The 21,064-nt window shown below is 37.7% G+C and overlaps 1 protein-coding gene across 1 annotated transcript in view; it reads left to right on the forward strand.

Annotated features, from left to right (window-relative positions):
• LOC102844647 (gephyrin-like) overlaps nt 1-21,064 on the forward strand; it is a gene marked incomplete at its 3' end in the record, with an annotated part of 706,808 nt that overhangs the window by 511,332 nt on the left and 174,412 nt on the right. Inside the window, exon 13 of the mRNA XM_006891835.1 lies at nt 18,413-18,550. Within this exon, the coding sequence (XP_006891897.1) occupies nt 18,413-18,550 (138 nt within the window). The remainder of the gene's footprint in view (nt 1-18,412; nt 18,551-21,064) is intronic.

Below are 21,064 nucleotides of genomic sequence, written 5' to 3' on the forward strand. Positions count from 1 at the left end.
AGATTTTTCTGATACATCCCATCATTATTTGAGTACTTCCTTCATGAAAGGAATTTTGATGGAAGAGTGGTCATTTGTCAGTAAAAGAAGAGGATAGCTGAACAGCATATATAAGGCAGGAAAATATGAAAGATATGATGTAATGGTATCTGCAATATTATCAGTTTTCCAGGTGGTAAAATAATAAGTGCTAAAGCTAGAAAGGTAAGCACAGAAGGACCTTCTATAATTATCTAAGGAATTTTATTTTCATCTGATAGGTGATGAGGATCCATTAATATAAATTATTGTAAGCATTTTGTGAAGGAAGAATAAGTACTTGGTGACAGCACTTTTCTGTTTTATAGTCTTGATGCACAGTAATCCCAGGGTACTTTCTTTTAATGCTCCCTATTCCGCCCAAAAAAATAATATATTCCTTTGAGCCACGCTTTCCAGGTTTTGTCAAAAATACTATGAGACTGTCTCATTACTTTGACTTAACAAGTTGTTGTTGTTTTGTTGTTGTGGTTGATGCTCTTGCTGTTGTTAGGTACCAGCAAGTATAGTATGACTCATACTGAATCTGTGAACAACAGGTCTCAACCCGGGCCTATCCTGTGCCATCCTCATAATTTCTGATACATTTGAGCCCATTGTGGCAGTCACTGTGTCAATTCATCTCATCTCATTTAGGCCTTCCTGTCTTCTGCTGAGCTTTTTTGCATGATGTTTCTTTCCGAGGTATAGCTCTCATAGCAACATGCCAAAAGTATGTGAGATGAAGCTTTACCTTCCTTACTTCCAAGGAGCACTCTAGCTGCACTATTTCCAAGATATATATATTCTTCTGGCAATCCATGGAATGAATATTCAGCATACTTCAGTACAACAGCTTCAAAACACCACTTCTTGAATAAACAAGTAGAGAAACTTATTAAATGGTAAATAATATAAGAATTTTTTTTACAAATCAACATAGTATGACAAAGTCCTGGGGATAAAATCTTTACCACTGCTAGTACTTCAGAAGAGCTTTGGACCCAGTTTTTTTTCTCTGTTTTAGAGGTCTGTAGCACAGACAAAATGTTTTGTACATTTGAACAATTCTTTTCATTATCAGGAGAGGAAAACCCTGGATGAGACAGATTGACACAGTAACTAGGGTAATGAGGACAGGTGTATCAGTCAGTGAGACTGGCTCAGGACAGGGGAGGGTTCAGCGCTATTGTACATAAGACTGCAGGCAACTCAATGGCACATAACAACAACATACCGTTCAGCCTGAAAACATTACAGTAATCTTTGCTCCTTAAGTTTCCTAAGAAAGCTATTCATTATCATAAGTGGTTTGCCTTTCAGAAAGATCCAAGCATCCACTGAATTTGAGCTACAAATAATGGAAAATAGAGGCATAAAATTGAATAGGGCTGGACAACACAATCTTTTTTTTTTTTTTCACTTTTAAGGTACTTAAAAAATGAGTAATGATTTATACTTTGTCATTTAATTATTTTAGTCATTGTGCTGAAGAATGAGATTTCTGTCCAACACCCACCCATGCATTGGGGGAGCTCTGGTGGCCTAGTAGCAAGAAGCTGCACTGCACAGATGAGGGAGAGAACTGTTTAAAAGGGATATATGATTAGGTATTATTGTCATGTCAGGAGTCCAAAATGAAGCCTGCACAGTGCAGTAGGCTTGAGTGGGGGCAGGGAGGGATTGCATAGCAATGAACGAGTCTTTCTTTTACTTATCAAGGAGAAGAGTGAATTGGTGGGCAGGAGGTGGGCATGGAGAAAAGTGCAACAATGAATGACTGGAAACTCTATGTCTCTTTAAACTTGCATTAAAATTAAAAGAAGAAGAAGAAGCTGCAATGCAATCCTGAAGGCACACAGTTGAAGGCCACCAGCTGCTTTGCTGCACAAGGATGGGCAATCTCCCCTTGTGCAATTAACTGCCTGTGAAAACCTGCTATGGGGTCAGCTGTTCATCAGTTCTGACTGTACAGTACACACAGCAACAACACCACCATTCAACATGAAATCATTACTGTTCTGTAACCTCAAAGAATCTTTGCTTCATTTACTTTTGACTTAAAAATTGATTGAAACATTATGGATGAAAAATTTGCAGAATGAACCCCTAAACGAATTATTACCCTAAGGTAATCGTCAGACCTTAAGCGAAAAAAAATCCCCCGAGTCCTTAAAGTCAAAGATAGTCTAGCTTAACTTTTACCAAACATTTACCTTAAGTATTATGTACTTTTTTTAAATCTACTGTTCACATGGGAACAAATTGGCAACAGCAACTTGAAATATAATATAGAAACCTTGGAGGGCGGTGGATTTGTGTTAGGGAATAAGAAAACTCTGGGGGGAGAAAATATGAATTGTTGTACAACTGGAAAAAAGTAATCAATGTCGTAGAAATGTACATATAGAACCTTGATTTGGTACTTTTTTTACTCTTTATACCCTCAGCAACAACAAAATATTTCTTTAAAAAAGGGAATTAAAAACAATGCATTTGCAGTAAGAAAAAAATACTAATACTGGTATGGACAGCTGTTTCCATAACTGGCATGGCACAACAGACAAGTCAATGCTATATAAAACCATCTCATTGTTACTGTGTTCATCATAAAGGAAACTTTTTGTAGTCCCTGTGCCCTACTGAAGGGCTTATAAATCAGAGATATTACCCTTAATATTTAAGTGTCTTTGATGATGGCAATCTCAATTGAATTCTTTTTGCACCAACACATTATATATGATCTCTTTGTTGTTGTTGTTATATGCCATCGAGTCACTTGCGATTCATAGCGACCCTATGTACAACAGCCCTGAACTCTGTCCTGTGTCAATCGCACCATCTCTGACAGACCCATCCTGATTACCCCAGTCACTGAATCAATCCACCTCATAGGGGGCCTTCCCCTTCTGGGCTGTCCCTCCACCCTACCAAGCATGATATCCCTCTTCAAGGACCTGTCCCTCCTTGCAACCTGTCCAGAGTATGTTAGACGGAGCCTTAGAATCCTTGCCTCCAAGGAGCAGCCCGGTTTGACCCTTTCCAGAATGAATCTGTTTGTTTTCCTAGCAATCTATGGTACTCTCAATACTCTTCTCCGGCACCACAGCACAAAGGGATCAATTCTCCTATCCTCCTTAGTCATTGTCCAACTCTCTGATGCATAACAAGTGATAGCAAAGACCATGGCCTGTATCAGACACACCTTAGTCTCTAAAGAGACACCATTGCTCTTCAGTACTTTGGAGAGGTCCCTAACAGCAGACTTTCCCATGGCAATACGTCCTCTTATTTCCTGGCTGCTGGTGCCGAGAGTGTTGACTTTGGAGCCAAGCAAACTGAAGCTGTGAACAATCTCAATCTCTTCACTCTCCATCCTAATGCTGCCAATTGGCTCAGTGGTGAGAATCTTTGTCTTCTTGACATTGAGCCTCAATCCATATTGAAGGCTGCAGTCCTTAACCCTCTGCAGCAAGCACTCCAGGTCCTCCTCAGTTTCAGCAAGCAGGGTTGTATCATCTGCATATCGCAGATTGTTGATAGATCTTCCACCAATCCTGACCCCACATTTCTCCTCCTAGAGCCCAGCCTCCCAGATAATCTGTTCTGCATAGAAGTTGAAAAGGTGTGGAGACAGGACACATCCCTGGCATGCGCCCTTCCCAATTTTGAACCATGCAGTGTTTCCTTGCTCTGTTCTGACGACTGCCTCTTGGTCCAAGTATAGGTTTCACATGAGAATGATCAAGTGTTCTGGGATTCCCATGCTTCTCAGAGTCATCCACAGTTTGTTATGCCTTTGCATAGTCAATGAAACACAGGTAGACATTCCTCTGGTATTCCATACTTTCGGCTAAGATCCATCTAACATTAGCTACAATATCCCTAGTACCACAACCCCTTCTAAGCCCAGCCTGGACTTCTGGCAGTTATATCCTGATGTACTATTCCAGTCATTTTTAGATAATGTTCAGTAGAATCTTGCTTGCATGTGAAATCAATGAGATTGCTCTATAATTTCCACACTCTGTTGTGTCACCCTTCTTTGGGATGGGAACAAATATAGATCTCTTCCAGTCAGTTGGCCAAGTGGTTGTTCTCCAGGTTTCTTGGCACAACTTGGTGAGTATATCCAGGGCAGCATCTGTTAGCTGAAATATGCCAATTGATATACCATCTATTCCTGGCGCCTTATTTTTTGCTAGTTCCTTCAAAGAAGCTTGAACTTCTTCCTTCATCACCATAGGCTCTTGCTCATATGTTGTTTCATGAAATTCTTCTGTCTGCCAATTCCTTTTGATACAGTGACTCAGTATATTCTTTCTATCTTCTTTTAATACTTCCTGGATCATTTAATATTCTGCCGAAAGCATCCTTGATTATAGCAACTTGAGGTTTGAGTTTGTTCTTCAGTTCCTTGAGCTTAAGAACTGCTGAGTGAGTTCGGCCCTTTTGATTTTCTGACTCTAACTCCTTACACATTTCATTGTAATATTTTACTTTGTCATCCAGTGCTGCCTTTTGAAATCTTCTATTCAACTCTTTAGTATCTTGAATTCTTCCCTCTGCTTTGGCTTCCCTGCACTCCAGTGCAATTTTCAGAGTCTCTTCTGACATCCATTTTGGTCTTTTCTTCCTCTTCTGTCTTTGTAATGAACGTTTGCACTCTTCTTGGATGATACCCTTGATATCCTCCCACAGCTCATCTGGGCGGCCTCAAACCTGTTCCTGAGATGGTTCTGAAACTCAGGTGGGATAGACTCAAAGTCATATATTGGTACCCATGGACTAGGTTTAATTTTCCTCAGTTTCAGCTTGAACTTGCATAAGTAGTTGGATAATCTCTTTAGTGATCTTTAAGTGCTACGTGGAAGAAAAGGAAATATCAGAAGCCTTCTGAGTGCTCTCACTGCAAATTTTTTTAACTTAAGTATTTTCAGAATATTTGGATTTATGAACTAGAAGATATAAAAGTGACAAATCTTAGTTAAGGAAATCTAGACTTATTAACAATCCCCCATTCATCAGCTAGTTTAGAACTGCTTCAGTCAGAGAACTCTACTTCACAAATTAAGTTCATTACAGATAAATGCTGCCAGTTTGTTGATGGTAGTAGTTGCCATCAACACAATTCCTATTCACAACACCACCATGTGTTATAGAGTAGAAATGCTGTATACAGTTTTCTTGACTGCAGTGTTAGCATATCACAAGGATTTTTATTTTATAATAACGTTGTTAGGTGTCATTTAGTCAACTGTGACTCATAGCTACCCTGGGAATGATAGTCCTGAACTATGCATTCTCTTGATCTCTACTATCATGCTCTTACCCATGATAGTGGACACTATGTCAGTCTATCTTGTGAAGGTTTCTTACTTTTGCTGATTCTGTACCTTTCCCAACATGATGTCTTTCCCCAAGGAGTGGTTCCTCATGAAAATATGCCCAAAGTAATTGAGACAAACTTCTACCATACTTGTCTCTAAGGAGCACTCTGGTTGGATTTTCATCAAAACAGATTTGTTCTTTTGGTATTCCACAGTGTATGCAATACTCTTCACTTATACCACAGTTCAAAGGCATTGATTCTCCTTCTGCCATCTTTATTCATTGTCCAACTTTCAGATGCATTGGAAGCAATTGAATATACCATTACTTGGACCAGGTGCATCTTAAGTCTTTAAATAGACATCATTACTCTTTTGCATTTTGGAGACCTTGTCCATGGCAACAGATTTTCCCAGTACAACGCATCTTTTGATTTCCTGACTGCTGTTTCTATGGATTGTTGATTGTGGATCCAAATAAAACTGAACTATTGAAAGCATCAATCTTTTTTCATCTGTCATGATGTTACCTATTGCTTTTGTGGAGTTTTTGTTTTCTTAAATGTTGAGATGTTACCCATATAGTAGGCTTTATCTTCTGCAGCAAATGCTTGGTGTCTTCATCACTTCCTGCAACCAAGGTTGTGTCATCCATGTAATACAATTTGATGATGAATCTTCCTCTCATTTTAATACTTCCTTCTTTTTTATTATTGCCCAGTTTCTCTAATGATTTGTTCAGTATTCAGATTGAATAGATATGGAGAAAAGATAAAACCCTGACACATACCTTTCCTGATTTTAAACCATTGAACATTCCCTTGCTATATTCAGATAGCTGGGTTTTGGCCTAAGTATAGCTTTCACATAAACACAATTAAGTGTTCTGAGATTCCTTTTCTTCTCTATGTTAGGTGTAGTTTGTTCTGAGCTGCTCAGGATATGCCTATGCACATTCAGTAAAACACAAGTAAATATCTTTCTGGTATTCTCTGCCTTCAGTCAAGATCCACCAGACACCAGACGTGATATCCCTTGTGCCACTACCTCATCTGAATCCAGAATTTGGAAGAGTTGAATTTCAAGTAATGTCTTGTTGATACACTATTCCAGCCATTTTTTTTATAATCTTAAGATTATTCTTGGATGTTATATTAATGATATTGCTCAATGATTTCTATGTTCTATTGAATCATCTTTTTCTGAATGGAAACAAATATGGATCCTTTCCAGTCAGTTGGCCACTTTCGTATTTATTCATGAGCATGTCCATGGTTGTATCTGTTTCCTGAAGAACCTCAGTTGGTATTCCATCAATTCTTTGCAGCCTTATTTTTTACCAATGCCATCAGTTTAGCTTGAACTCCTTCCTTCTGTTGGTTCTTGACTATGTGCTGCTTGCTAAAATGGTTCAGAGTCATCCAGTTCTTTTTGGTACAGTGACTGTATTCTTTCCATCTTCTGATACTTTCTGCATCATTCAGGATTTTATCTCTAGAATCCTTCAGTATTGCAGCTCAAGGCTTGAGTGTGTTCTTCAACTCTTTCCGCTTGCAAAATGATGAGCATGTTCTTCCCCTTTAGTTTTCTAACTACAGCTCATTGCACGTTTCAGTATGATACTTTTGCTTTGTCTTCTTGAGGTTCCTTTTGAAATATTCTGTCCAATTCTCTTAGCACATCTTCCTCTTTTTTTGGCTTATTTCCCTCTCCCCTACAATTCTGGTGTTTTTTAGGAAGTCAAAGGCTATAGTTTAGGTTCACAGCAGATACAGTTGCTCAGTCAAGACAGCTTCCTAAATGTGTTTGCAAGCACCTCAGCCTTCGGTTTCATGGGTTAGGCCAATGTTGACAAAGCTCTTAGTCTTGCTAATTATGGTGTCTCCTCCCCACCTCCACTCCACTCACCTCCAACAAACTTGGGTGAAGGCTCCTAGTCTGGTTCTGTGGAATACTAATCACATCATCTCTATCGCATATCAGATCTCTGGTTTACTGCTGTGGCGGCGCCAGCTGCTGGTGCTGCTGCTGCTGTTGTTGCTGTTGCTGCTGCTGCTATAAAGTCCCAGTCTGAACAGCACAGGAATCTTTAGCCCCTGAAGGACTCACACTGTGAATTCTCTGCTGCTGCTCTGTTGGTGACATTCTCAATTTCTGCTGCTGAATCAACTTAATGACAGCACTAACCAAAACCCTTGTGAATAGACCAACACACGCCATTTCCATATTTCTGCCCATCCTTGTGGCAAATTCAAACTCAAAAGGGAGCTCTGGTGGCCTCGTGGTAAGAAGCTGCACTGCAATGCCAAAGGTGCACGGTTCAAATCCACCAGATGCTCTGCTGGTGAAGGAGGGGCAATCTCCTCCTGTGCCTGTCAGATCTGACTTGACAGCACACAACAAATAAATTTTTTTAAAAAAATTAAACTCAATGGCTAGGAAAGCCATTTTGAAAAATAAATTCATAACACCACAGATCACTCCCTGACTTTTCTGGCCATTAGCCCTCATATTTGAAGAATTAACATTCTCTTTAAAGTCATCTTACTAATAACTACATTTGATAAGTGTGTAAGACAGCCACTTCATTCTTCTTGTATTATTGCCCCCAATTAAGATAGCCAATTTCTTCTGATTTCCCCAGCGTTATCAAACCCGTACTGTAAGGGAGCAAGTGTATCCCTTTTGCTGAAGAATCTTCAGCTCAGTTTGAAATCTTTGAGCATCTGCTTCCACACAGTTCAGTCCAGAACAAGCCATCAGGTTTGCAGCAATCAACACTAGCTCACAGCATGGGACGTCTTTTCATCTGGTTGGATTCTGGTCAGCTCATCCCCAGCCATCCATAGCTAGGGTTTTTTTTTACTTCTTTCTGTTTAAATACAAGTTTCAGAGCCTCTTTTGATGTCTATTTTGTTGTTTCTTTCTTTCCTGTCTTTATAATGCCCTTTTGCTTTCTTCATACATAGTTTCTTGTATGTCATTCTACAACTTGTCTGGGCTTTGGTCACTAGTGTCCAGTGCATCTAATCTATTCTTTTTTTTTTTTTAATTATTTTGTGTGCGTGTACCATCAAATCACATCTGACTGGTACAGGAGGAGATTGTCCCTCCTTCCCCGGCAGAGCATCTGGTGTATCTAATCTATTCTTAAATGACTTTTAGATTCAGGTAGGATACACTCAAGGTCATATTTTGGTTATTATGGACTAATTTTCATTTTCTTCAACTTCATTTTGAACTTTCATATCTCCTTCACATTCAGCCCCTGGCCTGGATTTGACTGCTAAGGTTGAGCTTTTTCAGTATCTCTTTCTATAGATGCAGTCAGTCTGATTTCTGTGAAGTCTGTCAGGTAAAGTTCATATAGATAGGTAGACAGGTAGGTGTAGATACTGTCATTATTTATGGGGCTTTTCCCCCCCCCCAAAAAATGTACTCACATAAATGATTTCTATAAATCATTGTACAAAATTCTGTCAATATCTAGTCTCTTTTCTACCATCAGGGCCATGTTTTCTTACTATGTGTCCTCCATGTTTCTGACTTTTGCATTCCAGTCATCAATTATTATTAATGCATCTTGATTGCATATTTGATCACTTTCAGACTGCAAAAGTTTCTAGAAATCCTTGATTTTTTTTCTTTCATGGTTAGTAAATATATTTAAATAATGGTTGTAATGACAGGATCTTCTTGTATGCTTATGAATCACATCACTCACAGCATACTCCTTCAGGATAGATCTTGAAGTAATCTTTTTGACAATGAATGCCACACTGTTCCTCTTCAATTTGTGATTTCCACCATAGTATATAATGTGATTATCTGAGTCCATCTCTAATCACTCAATGCCTATAATGTCAAACTTTATATTTTCTAGTGAAATTTTGTTGCAGCTTCCATTTTCATTGATTCATACTTACTACAGTCCATGTTCTAATTATTATTGAATGTTTGCAGCTTTTCCAAAAGCTTTATCCAGGCTTTTCTCTAATGAAGTTTATAGTCCTTGATTTTACTCCTAAGTCCTTAATCCACTTTGAGTTCCTTTTTGTATATGGTGTGAGATATGGGTTTTGGTTGAGTTTTCTACAGAGAGTTTTCCAATGTTGCCAACACTCTTTGTTATAGAGGCTTTCATTTCCCTACTTAACTGATTTTGTCTCCTTGTCAAAAATCAGATGAGCATAGATAGATGAGTTGATTTCTGAGTTCTCAGTTCTAGTCCATTGATCTGTGTATCTGTCACTGTACCAGTACCATGCTGTCTTGACCCCCACAGCTATGTAATAGGATTTGAGATCAGGGAGTGAGATGCCTTCTACCTTCTTTCTCTTTTTTCAAAGGTGCTTTACTTATTTGGGGTCTCTTTCCATTCCAGATGAATTTGGAAATTGCCTTTTATATCATGTTGAAGAATGGAATTAGTATCTGTATTGCAATTGCATTGAACTTGTAGATTGCCTTTGGTAGAATTGTTGTTTTCATGATATTGAGTCTTCCTATCCACGAGCATGGTGTATTCTTCCATTTCTTCAGGTCTCTTTTTGTTTCTTGGAGTAACAGTTTGTCATTTTCTTTGTATAGGTTTTTTGTGTCCCTAATAAGATTTGTTCCCCAATATTTCATTGTATGATTACCAAAAGAAAGAAGAATTTTTTTCTTAGCTCTACTTCTATATTCTCTTTGTCACTGTAGAGAAATCAAACTAATTTTAGTACACTGATCCTGTATCCTACCACTCTGCTGAATTGCTCAACTATGTCCAGCAGTTTTCTAAATGGGTCTTTAGGGCTTTCTAAGTGTACTACCATATCATCTGCATATAAAATTAATTTCACTTCCTCTTTTCTCTGGTGACCTACTGGCAAGAAACTAGTTGCTCCACGGGAGAGGTATGGGCAGTCCCCTCCCATGCAATAAACTCCCTCTGAAAATTCACTGGATGGTCAGCTATGGACCAGTTTCAATTCTGTGGCACACAGCAGTAGCAACAACATTGCCAATTTGAATATCTCTTATTTCCTTCTCTTGCTCTACTGCTCTTGCTAAGACTTCCAATGCTATATTGAATGTTGTTGTTGATTCCCTTTGAGCTGAGCACAACTCATAGTAAACCTCTGAAGAAAAGGCCTGAAGCCTTTCTATAACTCTCGACATTTATCAAAGTTCATAGAGTTTTCAGAAAGGTGAATAGTGGGCATCTTTGCATAGGTCCTGTTCTCAAGGGGAGTGCTTTTAATCTCTCTCCATTAAGACTGATGTTTGCTCTTAGTTTTACATATATACTTTTCACTATGTTGAGGAATTCCCCTCTATTCCTATTTTGTAGAGTGTTTTAATCAGGACGGACTGCTATATTTTGTCGAAGGCCTTTTCTGCATCAACTGATGGGATCATTTTGTTCTTGTTTGCTTTTTTAATGTGATGAATTATATTGTTTTTCTTATGTTGAACTATCCTTGTATATTTCTTATGAATCTCACTTGGTCATGATGAATTACCTTTTTTTTTTTTTTTAATGTACTGTTGGATCCTATTGGCCAGGATTTTACTGAGGATTTTTTATCTGTGTTCATGAAAGAGATTTATCTATAGTTATCTATTTTACTAGTGTTCTTACCTGATTTTGGTGTCAAGGATATGTTTGCCTCATAGAATGAGTTTGGAAGTATTCCATCTTTTTCTGTTTTCTGGAATACTTTATGTAAATTTGGTGACAGCTTCACTCTGAGTGTTTGATAAATTTCACTAGTAAAACCATCTGTTTGTCCTGATTTTGAATCTTACCACATCAGCAATTGAAGGTCTTTAAGTGAAAGCTTTACTCCTTATGCATCATTATGGTATTTTCTGCACTAAAGAAGCAGTTTTCCTAGTCACATTTTGAGAACCTTGCCACCTGTCAGGCTCATCTTTCAGCACTATATCCAACAGTGTTCTTCCTTTGTGCATAGAACGTTTTAAGGTCTGTTGTTTCAGAAGTGGATGCACAATGCTGTTTTAGTCTGTCTTCATGTATATAACTTGAGTGAAACCAGGAGACTCACAAATCCTCTTTGTGATCATTAATATTATTTGCAACGAAGTCACTAAAATCTATTTCTGCCCTTGAAATAATTTTTGCTCTATTGAAAAAATATTTTCTTCTAAAATATCACACTTATTTAATTATAACCTTCTTATAGCCAATGCACCTGGTTCAATGCACTGGCTGCTCTGTGTGAGAAGAGTGGGTGCTCACCTCTCGGGTGATTTACAGCCTCTGAAGGCCCACTAGAGGGTCAGCTATGAGTTGGGTCCATCTCAATGGCATATAACTACAATCACTTTTTTTAAAACAACTTCTACCTATATGAATTTTATGGACTACACCATAAAAACTGGCTTATAGACTATAACCCACCTAACCTTCGAACAAAATGGATTCTTTTTTCCTTGGCATTTTTCTCTTTCCTCAGATTTATTTCCTAGACTCAAAATCAAGCAAAGGAATTATGTAATAGGAAGAATAATTGTTGGTCCTTTTTACTACCTAATTGTTTGCTCTTTAGCAGTAAGTTTTATGGGTTGTTACTTGCAAACTAAGAAGTCAAAGATAACTTTCCTTGTGTGTATGTCTGTCTATCTATATTGCACAAGCTGACTGTGTGTCTAACTTCTAGATCACCATAAGACTGCTAGGAGTGAGACACATAGGCCTACATGGCAACGACCATTTCCTCTTTAATCTAGTCAGACACAGCATACTTAGAGTGTTGGCAAAGTGGAAAACCACTATTATTTAGACAAAGAAATTATAGACAATAATAGCACACACTCAAAAGGGGAACTTACTGATCCTCTAATTACCCATTTAATGTCACTGGGTAGGCATTCTGAGTTGCATATCAAATGCCAGATTCTGTCTTCACCACTGCCTCTGGCTACCACCTAATGCTTCTCAGGGACCTACACAGCTCTCAATGTTGCTGGGCCTCTATGGCCTTAGGTTCCCTTACTCTGCCAATGAACCCTTCTAAACCTCTACTTGGGTCTTCTGCCATGCTTCCCAGACCTACAGATTTCCCCTGCCCCCGTGCTACTCAGGCCTCCATGGCCAGGTATGGAGGTGTACCATTCCTGCACAGTATACAGTCAAGCCTCTGTTAGGTTCTACAAGCAAGTGTTAAATCTTTTAACTGATCTAGTAAATTTCTTGCCCAGAGGTGTATCTTTTTCTCCCAAGGTATAGGAAGACCACTGCATATAATCTTTTAAAGCAACCCTTGCAGAGCACACTCAAATCTCTACCCTACACAGGCAGTTGTTACAGTTCTTTTTACTGCCAAGCCTCTTACTCAGGCACTCATTTCCTACTCTGTGAATTGATAAGCCTACTCCAACCACCTATCACCATCCTATGCCATCTCAGATTTACTCATTTTTTGAGGTTTAATAGAGTCTCAGCATAAGGACCTTGGATCTAAAGAATCCTCTGCTTCATATTTAATGGTATTTGTGATCCCCTAAGCCTCTGTGAGATAGGCTCGTATATGCCGTGTCAATGCATGGCCCTTCCAGCAGGACCGTAAACTGACTCTTCCTCTTGTTAGACCACAAGTCATTCAATACACGTTGTTACGTGTGGTGAGTTGCCTGCAAGTAATAGCTACCCTATGTGCAACAGCTCCGAAGCCTGCACTGTCCTGAGCCAGTCTCACTGACTCCAACATACCTACTCCCATTGCCCTAGTTACTGTATCTACCCATCTCATCCAGGGTCTTCTTCCCCTGTGCTGTCCCTCACCCTTTCTGAGCCTGATGCCCTTCTCCAAAGACTTCTGGCCAAATGCCCAAAGTATGTGGAACAAAACTTCAAAATTCCAGCTTCCGAGAAAAAACTTGGTTTCACCCTCTCCAAGACCGACCGATTTGTTTTCTTGGCAGTCCATGGTATGTTCAAGACTCTTCTTGAGCGCTACAACTCAAAGATATCAATTATTCTTCTGTCATTCTTAGTCATTGTCCAGCTCTCTGATGCATAGCATAGCAAAGATCAATGCCTGGATCAGACACACCTTAGTCTCTAAACTGACATTGTTGCTTCTCAGTACTCTGGAGAGGTCACTGACAGCATTTTTACCTAATGCCAAATACATAGTATAAGCCAGTAATTTTATGAGTTACAAGTCTAGGGCTAGCAAGATCACATAAAAGTGATTTCATTACTAGAAAGTCCCTGAATTGACATGTTTATGGTATTGCCAGTAAGCGTTCACCCATTAGCATATTCACCTATTAGCATCAAAACTTGGATTATTTGTCCAATGAAGCAGTCACTTGTGATACGACACTGATTGTATCAATTTTGAAGGACTTAGACAAGCAAAAAAAAAAAAAACCACAAAGCAGGAAGCACCACTTGGATTTTTTTTTTCTGATCAAATTTAGTACTACTTACCGTAAGTTTAAAGAAACAACTGTTCTAAAAGTGATCAAAGATTTCTAAAGTAAAAAGACCTTGCCCTCCAGGACTTTACAGTCTGTTCACAGAAATTAATTAAGGCAAAAATGTAAGTGTGTTTAATGTAAGACAACCACTCATTTTTCAGTTTATCTTACTGTAGAAGCTTGCATGTTGATGGATGCAATATATCTCTCTTGGAAGTGCAGCCAGAGTACTCCTTAAAAGCAAGGACGGTGAAATTTCATCTTAGACACTTTTGGCATGTTCCCAGGAGGGACAAGTCCATGGAGAACTACAACATCCTTGGAAAAATAGAGAGTCAGCCGGAAAAAGAAAGACCCTCGACAAATGGATTGGCACAGTGACTGCAATGATGGAATTAAGTCAAGTTTCTAAAGATGGCAAGGGGTCAGCCAGAGTTCTGTTCTGTTGTACGTAAGGTCATAATGAGTCAGAGCTGACCTGATGGCACCTAATAATATTATAAAACATAGAAATTTATAAATGCTTCAGAAATAAGAGCAAGATAAAAGAACTTTTCCGAGATGTTTTTTTTTCCAAGGCTGACAGGCATCTACACTGAAATTCCCAGACCAAAATAATAATGATAATAAAAGAATGTTAGAAAAGTATCAATTTCTGTAGTTAGAAAACCATCAGGAAAGTTTCATACTTTCTTGCTCTTATTGTTTACTTATTTATGTGTCTTTCTACTGAGCTGTAGTATTTTTCATGGTATGATATATCTTACTGTAGCTGCAGTTTCTAGATGTGCTTGGTTCATAAAATAAAGGAGTGTAATATATCTTTGGTAATGAAACTTGTTTTCTAATTTAAAAAAATTTCATTACAAAGCATATTCATTGAATAAACTTTATACAGCTAAAAAAGCTGTTTTCTTGTCAAAAAATAAACATACTTAAACTGCTTGTATGCTTAGATATAATTTGCTCCATACAAAAGTAAAACATCACAGAAAAGATCAAAACTAACTTCTATAAACCTGAAGAAAAATTAGAAGCAACTATCCCTTTCATTCCCTTACTTCTTACTGGTTCTTATATTTTTCTAGTATATAAATGACTAGTCCAGGACCTCAATACAACTAAGTTATAAATGGAGTCACATTTCCATAGTGATAAATCACACGTGATCCTATTTTTAAGTGTTATCTTACAGTTTTGACTAGAAAATGTTACTCAGATTCAAAACGAAATTATCTTTAAGGTCCTTCAAGCTTTGAGAATTTTGTAATCTTACTTTTTCTCCAGGGGAGAAATGTCATTTTAAGAGTAAAATCATCTTAATATGTCTCTTTTGGAGCACTTAGGACATTGTCATTCCTCTTAGAATGCAAACTCTTAGGGAGAGTACCTTTAAGTCAATTCAGTGAAAATGCCTGGAGTAACAGTTAAGTTTAATAAGATGCAATAACCAGAGTCTCTCAGACTACTTAGCATATGTGCATGTACTGTAAACTGGTTTAAAAATATAAGAGCATCTTTGTCTCAAGTATCAAGTGTCTGGGTGCAGGGAGTTCAGAACTTTTAGAGCAGCTCATCATTGTCATTAAGGATTTGGGTTTTGTTTGTTTTGGTTTTTGGGTTTTTTTTTTCTTTTTCTCTCTTATGATTCCCTGCTCATTGTGTGGACTTTCATCCTATATATTAGGCAGGTAAATGTTTTGTCTTCTTCAAACTTTCTTTTTTGTCTTTTGAGTAGGAAGCCTATCCCAGGAATTTGCTCTTAGGTTTCAATGAGCAGAAATATATCATATGGCCACTCTTAGCTGCAAAATGCAGGTTGTGGATGGCAGTGAGAAGAGCCAGCCCATACTACTGTAATTATTCCCTTTATGTCTACTATCTATAAAGACCCAAGGAGAAGTTCAAATTATGTATACTTGAGGGGATGTTGTTGTTGTGTGCCATAGAATCAGAATCAACCCATAACTGACCCTCTAACAAGTTTTCAGAGGCAGTTAATCACACAGGAGGTAATTGCCCATCCCTCTCCTGAGAAACAGCTGGTGGATTTGAACCACGTACCTTTGGTATTGTAGTGCAACCACTAGGCCACCAGAGCACCCTACTTAAGGGTGCATTGTTCTACAAAGTCTCCATTATTTAGTAATACATTTTTAATTGAACAAGTATTTCCATTTATTGCTTTCTATGTGCTACATAATCTGGAAATATTGTAGATAACAATAGTTAAGAGAAGAAATAGCTTTTCTGCTCTTCTGAAGCTTAAAATCTACTGAGAGAATGCATACACACAAGCACCAAGGAAGAAAAAGAAAGGAGGGTAAAAGGAATCACTATAGTAGAGTTCTGGGGGTTTAGTCTATGGAGCATTGCAGCGCCTCTCTGGCTGGTTGAGTCTACAGCTGCTCCTTGGGAGAAAGATGAGCAATCTCCTCCCATGTAATTCCCAGCCTCCAGAAAGCTACTGAAAGATCAGCTGTAAATAGGTTCTGACTCAACAGCAATGAGTGAGTGAATCTATGAAAAATATTATGCAAAGATCTCTCTGATGAAGTGATATATGAGTATGAGTAGAGGCCTGAAAGATATGAGAGAGTGCAATATAAGCAGAGGAAAGAGCAAGGACAAAGGAATTTAGCAAAAAAAAAAAGGGGGGGCGGCAGAGAGAGAGAGAAAGGGAAGGAAGGAAGGAAGGAAGGAAGGAAAGGAAAGGAAGGAAAAAAGAATGCATTTTGGCAAGCTCAAGGTGAACCAGTGAATGAGTATGAAGCACAATGAGGGAGGGCAAATGGTAGCAGATAAGAACAGTATTGACTGTAAAAGTTTGAGCCTTTTGTAAACCATAGAACATTTTACTCTCCATGAAATGGGAAACCATCAGACGACTGTAAGCAGAATTTAGCATTATTTGACTGACTGTTTAGATGAATTTGAGTAAGTCCTGTGTAATAATAAGTTGTAATGAAACACAGATAGAATCAGGGAGACCAGTATGAGGCTTCTTATTTTCCCAGGAAATAAATGATGGTTGAAACTAATGTTAAAGTAGTAGAAGTAACGAGAAGTTACCAGATCCTGTGCTGCCACCTCACAATACCCACTCAGTGTCATTGATTGTTTCTTACTCATGGTGACCCTCCATCAGGTTTTTGACTCTGTAAATCTTAGTAGGAGGAGACTGCCTAAAATTCACCCATGAAATAACTGGTATATTTAAACTCCAAATTTTTGGTCAGTCAATTCAACATGTGATGCCACAAGAACTCCTTATCAGAACCTAAATAGAATTCAAAAGTAGTTGAGAAATGGTTGCAATGAAATAAAAGAGTCAAGGATGTGCACAAAGTTGTGACCTAGTAACTGGAAGAATGGACTTGCAGTACACTGGGATGGGAATTGCAGGAGAATAAAGTAAGTATCTGTGGATACTTTAATAAAGTAGGTGGATAGGCTATGCAACCAAGAGTTTGATTTTACATGTTGTGTTTGAGTTGCCTTTTACACTTCCAAATATGTATTGGATAATTTACAAGTCTAGAGATGTACCAGCTATTGGATGGTAGAAAAATTGTTTCTAGAATGCAGTGGTTGAGATTATAGGTATAAAATTAGGAGTCAGTCTGTAGTTGATATTTTATGCCATGGTACTGTATGAGATCACATAGAGAGTTGAGATAATAATTTTGTGATATAACCCTTTCTGAGAAGAAAGAAAACCTTATGAAATCCTGAAGAAATTCCAGTTTGGAGTACTTTTTCCTATAACCAGGTTATTATGTGTTCAAAATGTAGTGTACTGGCTAAAAATATGAACTCCAAAACCTATATTTTAATCCTGGCCCTTTTATTACTCTGATTTGTAGTATTTGCAATATGTTTTGTTGTTGTTGAGTACCATAGAGGTGGAACCAGCTGACCCTCCAGCGGGTTTTCAGAGGCAGTTAATTGCACGTGAGGAGTTTGCCCATTTTTCTCTTGTAGAGCAGCTGATAGCCTCGAACCACGTGCCTTCAGGCTTGCAGTGCAGCTTCTTGCCATTAGTGGGGGGGAGAGAGAGAGAAAATTGTTGCTTTCTTCTGTTGAGTCAGAATCGACCCACAGCTGACTCTCTGGAGGGTTTTCAGCCGCAGTAAAATCTCACAAGGAAAAGATTGCTCCTCCTCCTCCTCCTGCAGAACAGCTGGTAGATTTGAACAGCATGTCTTAAGGATTGCAGTGCAGTTTCTTGTCACTAAGCCACCAGTGCTTCACACACACACACACACACACACACACAATCTCAGTCTCTCTAAACCTTGTCTGTAAGTAAGTGCTTCCCCATGAAGTAGTAGCGACAATTAGAGATTAATTTAGATCAGTGTCTGACATATAGGAAACACTCTTATTATCCACAATAAAGATCATTTTTAATTTTCAGTTTTGACATATGATGTAACATTTTTAACATGATAAAATATTCCTCCAGAGCAGGTTATATTTTGGAAGTAGAAGAAATAATTTCTCCCCTTTCATTGTTAATTTAAGAACATTTAATATTGAGATGTTTTACTATTTGATATTGATAAATATCTCACTTTTCAACCAGTGTGTCAGCATCATGTTCTCTTGCTTCTCTTCCTGCTTAGGTCACAGTGCCGTTGATATTACCAAGGTGGCTAGAAGACACCGCATGTCTCCATTTCCTCTGACATCTATGGACAAAGCCTTCATCACAGTCCTGGAGATGACTCCGGTGCTTGGAACAGAAATCATCAACTACAGAGGTACTACTACTCTGTTCGCTCATTGCCTTTTCTTTAAATGTTTTTCCATGTAACATATAACACTAACACAGTTTTCCCAAAATAGAAGGTTTATTTATCATAAACACAATTATTACACTCACACTTTTTATTTCTGCTCAACTCTTGCCTCACTTTTTTTTAATTGCCTCACTTTTAAATATACATAGAGTAAAATGTCAACTGTTGGTGTTGTTAGCAGTTTTCATATCAGCTCCCTGTCTGGTGGTGATCTCGTGCACCAGGGAATAAAACACTATCTGATCCTACCCATTCCTGTCATCAATTGCAGATCAAACATTGCAACCCATAGAGTTTTCACTGGCTGATTTCTGGAACAACATTGCCAGACTCTATTCCTAGTCTCTCTTAATTTGAAAGGTCAGCCGAAACCACTCCAGCATCGTACCAGGGAGTTGATGCACATAACGTATACCCACTGGGAATGGTCTCCTTCATGAAAGGCAAGAATTCTACCACTCAACCAACAATACCCCTAAGCACTTATAAAGTCTTCATTTAAAAAAAGAAAATATCAACACCAGAGCTGCTGCTCATCAAAATATAGTACTCACCAGTACTATAACACTGGGCAGTGCAAACAGTTAACTTGCTTAGATGCTAATTTAAAGGTTTGCTCATTGGATCCACCCAGAGGTACAGTCGAAGAAAAGCGTAGTGTTCTACTTGAGAAATATAACCAAGAATCCTATGGGACGCAATAATTTTCTGATATGTACTGTTCTACCAAGCTATTTACAGCCTCTGAAAATCTGCTATAGAGTCAATGATTAGTCATTTCTGACTCAAAAGCACATAACAACATTACTAGGCTTAAACCTTTTCCTTTATTGTTATTTTACTCTTCATTAAGGAAATAGAGCCTAGAAAGCTCACTAGAGTAGGAAATTAATCTTCATTATTCTAGAAATCAGTTTTAGTGAAAAAATTATTTTTATTATTGAACATAGAATGTTTGCATAATTTTGCTGTCAACTGACAAAAAACAGTTTAAAAATATATATATATGTATGTATATATATACATAAGTTGGAAAAGTAATATTCTCTGAGTATAGACTTCATAATTTTAGTTTTTGGCCCTTTTTCTCTCTTATATATTCCTTCCAGCTGACCTCCTAGAAACCAGTGGTTTCAAATACTACCTGCTATAAATCTCTATCTCTCCTTATGTCTTTATTTTTTAAATTTATTTTGTACATAAAGAAATCAAATATATATTATTTTATACATACAAAATTCTTATACACTGTATTTAATTCATATGCGTTGTGTTTCATGCATTCCTTCATTCACATTGTGTTTGCTATGATCATTCCTATATATTGTATTTTATTAAATTAATCCTCATTGATCTATGCTCACTATTATCCTGTCTTTTCAGGTTCCCATTGGATCTTTTAATTCCTTCACTCCCTCCACAAACCAAACTCTACAACTTTAATTCATAAACTAATTGCATTGCATACTTCCTATTAGTAGGTTTTAATTGACCAGAACTAGTACTAACATTGTTACGTTTATATGTGTTTCTTCTATATCCTTTTGAGTCAATCCTTTGTTTTCATCTTCATTTTGATTATATTGGTTTAGATATGTATTGTAAACGTCTTAGATTAATTCAGTTGTATTCCAACTCAACTTGTCATTTTCCCACTTCGTTCTCCAATTTGATGGCAAAGTAATCTGTTGAAATGGCACATTTATTATTGAAACTCCTTGCATACAACTCTATAGTAATCTTCCTCATAACCTCAAGGTAAAATCTAGATTCCTCCACAATTTCGATAAGACCCTTTATAATAAATTCTCTTTCCACATTTTTCTGTTTATTCTCTTATCTCCTTTTCAGCCTTTGCTTCTTCCTAAATCTGACATGTTGTCTCTTACCTGTGATTCCCTCTTAACTCCAAACCTTTGCCTATATTACTGTCTGCTTGTACCAACTTTATCCTACTTTTTTGCCTGACTACTATGAAGTCTTTTCTTCCTTTTTAATTTTACATTTTTATTGTGTTTTGAGTGAATATCTACAAAGTATATGCTTTATAGATTTTTCCCCAGTCGACCATTCATGCACATTTTATTCTGAACAGTAGTTACAATACATATAATGTCGTTCACATTGTCCTTCCCTTCTCTCAATCCAGTAAAATGTTTATTGTCCATCAGTTCATGTTCTACTTCCCACCCCTTTTCCCTTCCTGGTAACCAGACTCTTGAATCTCTCCATATGTAAATCTTTCTCTAGGTTTTATGACAGGAGTCTAACTTATCTCACTAAGCATAATTCCCTCTTTAAGATAAGAATTACAAAATATCTTTTACTTGTTAACTACTTAGAAGTCTACCTAATCCTTTTCCTACCTAGGTTAAATATTCTTTCTTTTTTTTTTATAATTATATTTTATTAATTTTCATAAACATTTACAGAGATTTTGGGCTTCCACTCATTCATTGTTGCACTATTCTCTCT

Source organism: Elephantulus edwardii, unplaced genomic scaffold, assembly GCF_000299155.1.
Source record: "Elephantulus edwardii isolate Elephantulus edwardi_28Jun2011 unplaced genomic scaffold, EleEdw1.0 scaffold00104, whole genome shotgun sequence".
Taxonomy (NCBI): domain Eukaryota; kingdom Metazoa; phylum Chordata; class Mammalia; order Macroscelidea; family Macroscelididae; genus Elephantulus; species Elephantulus edwardii.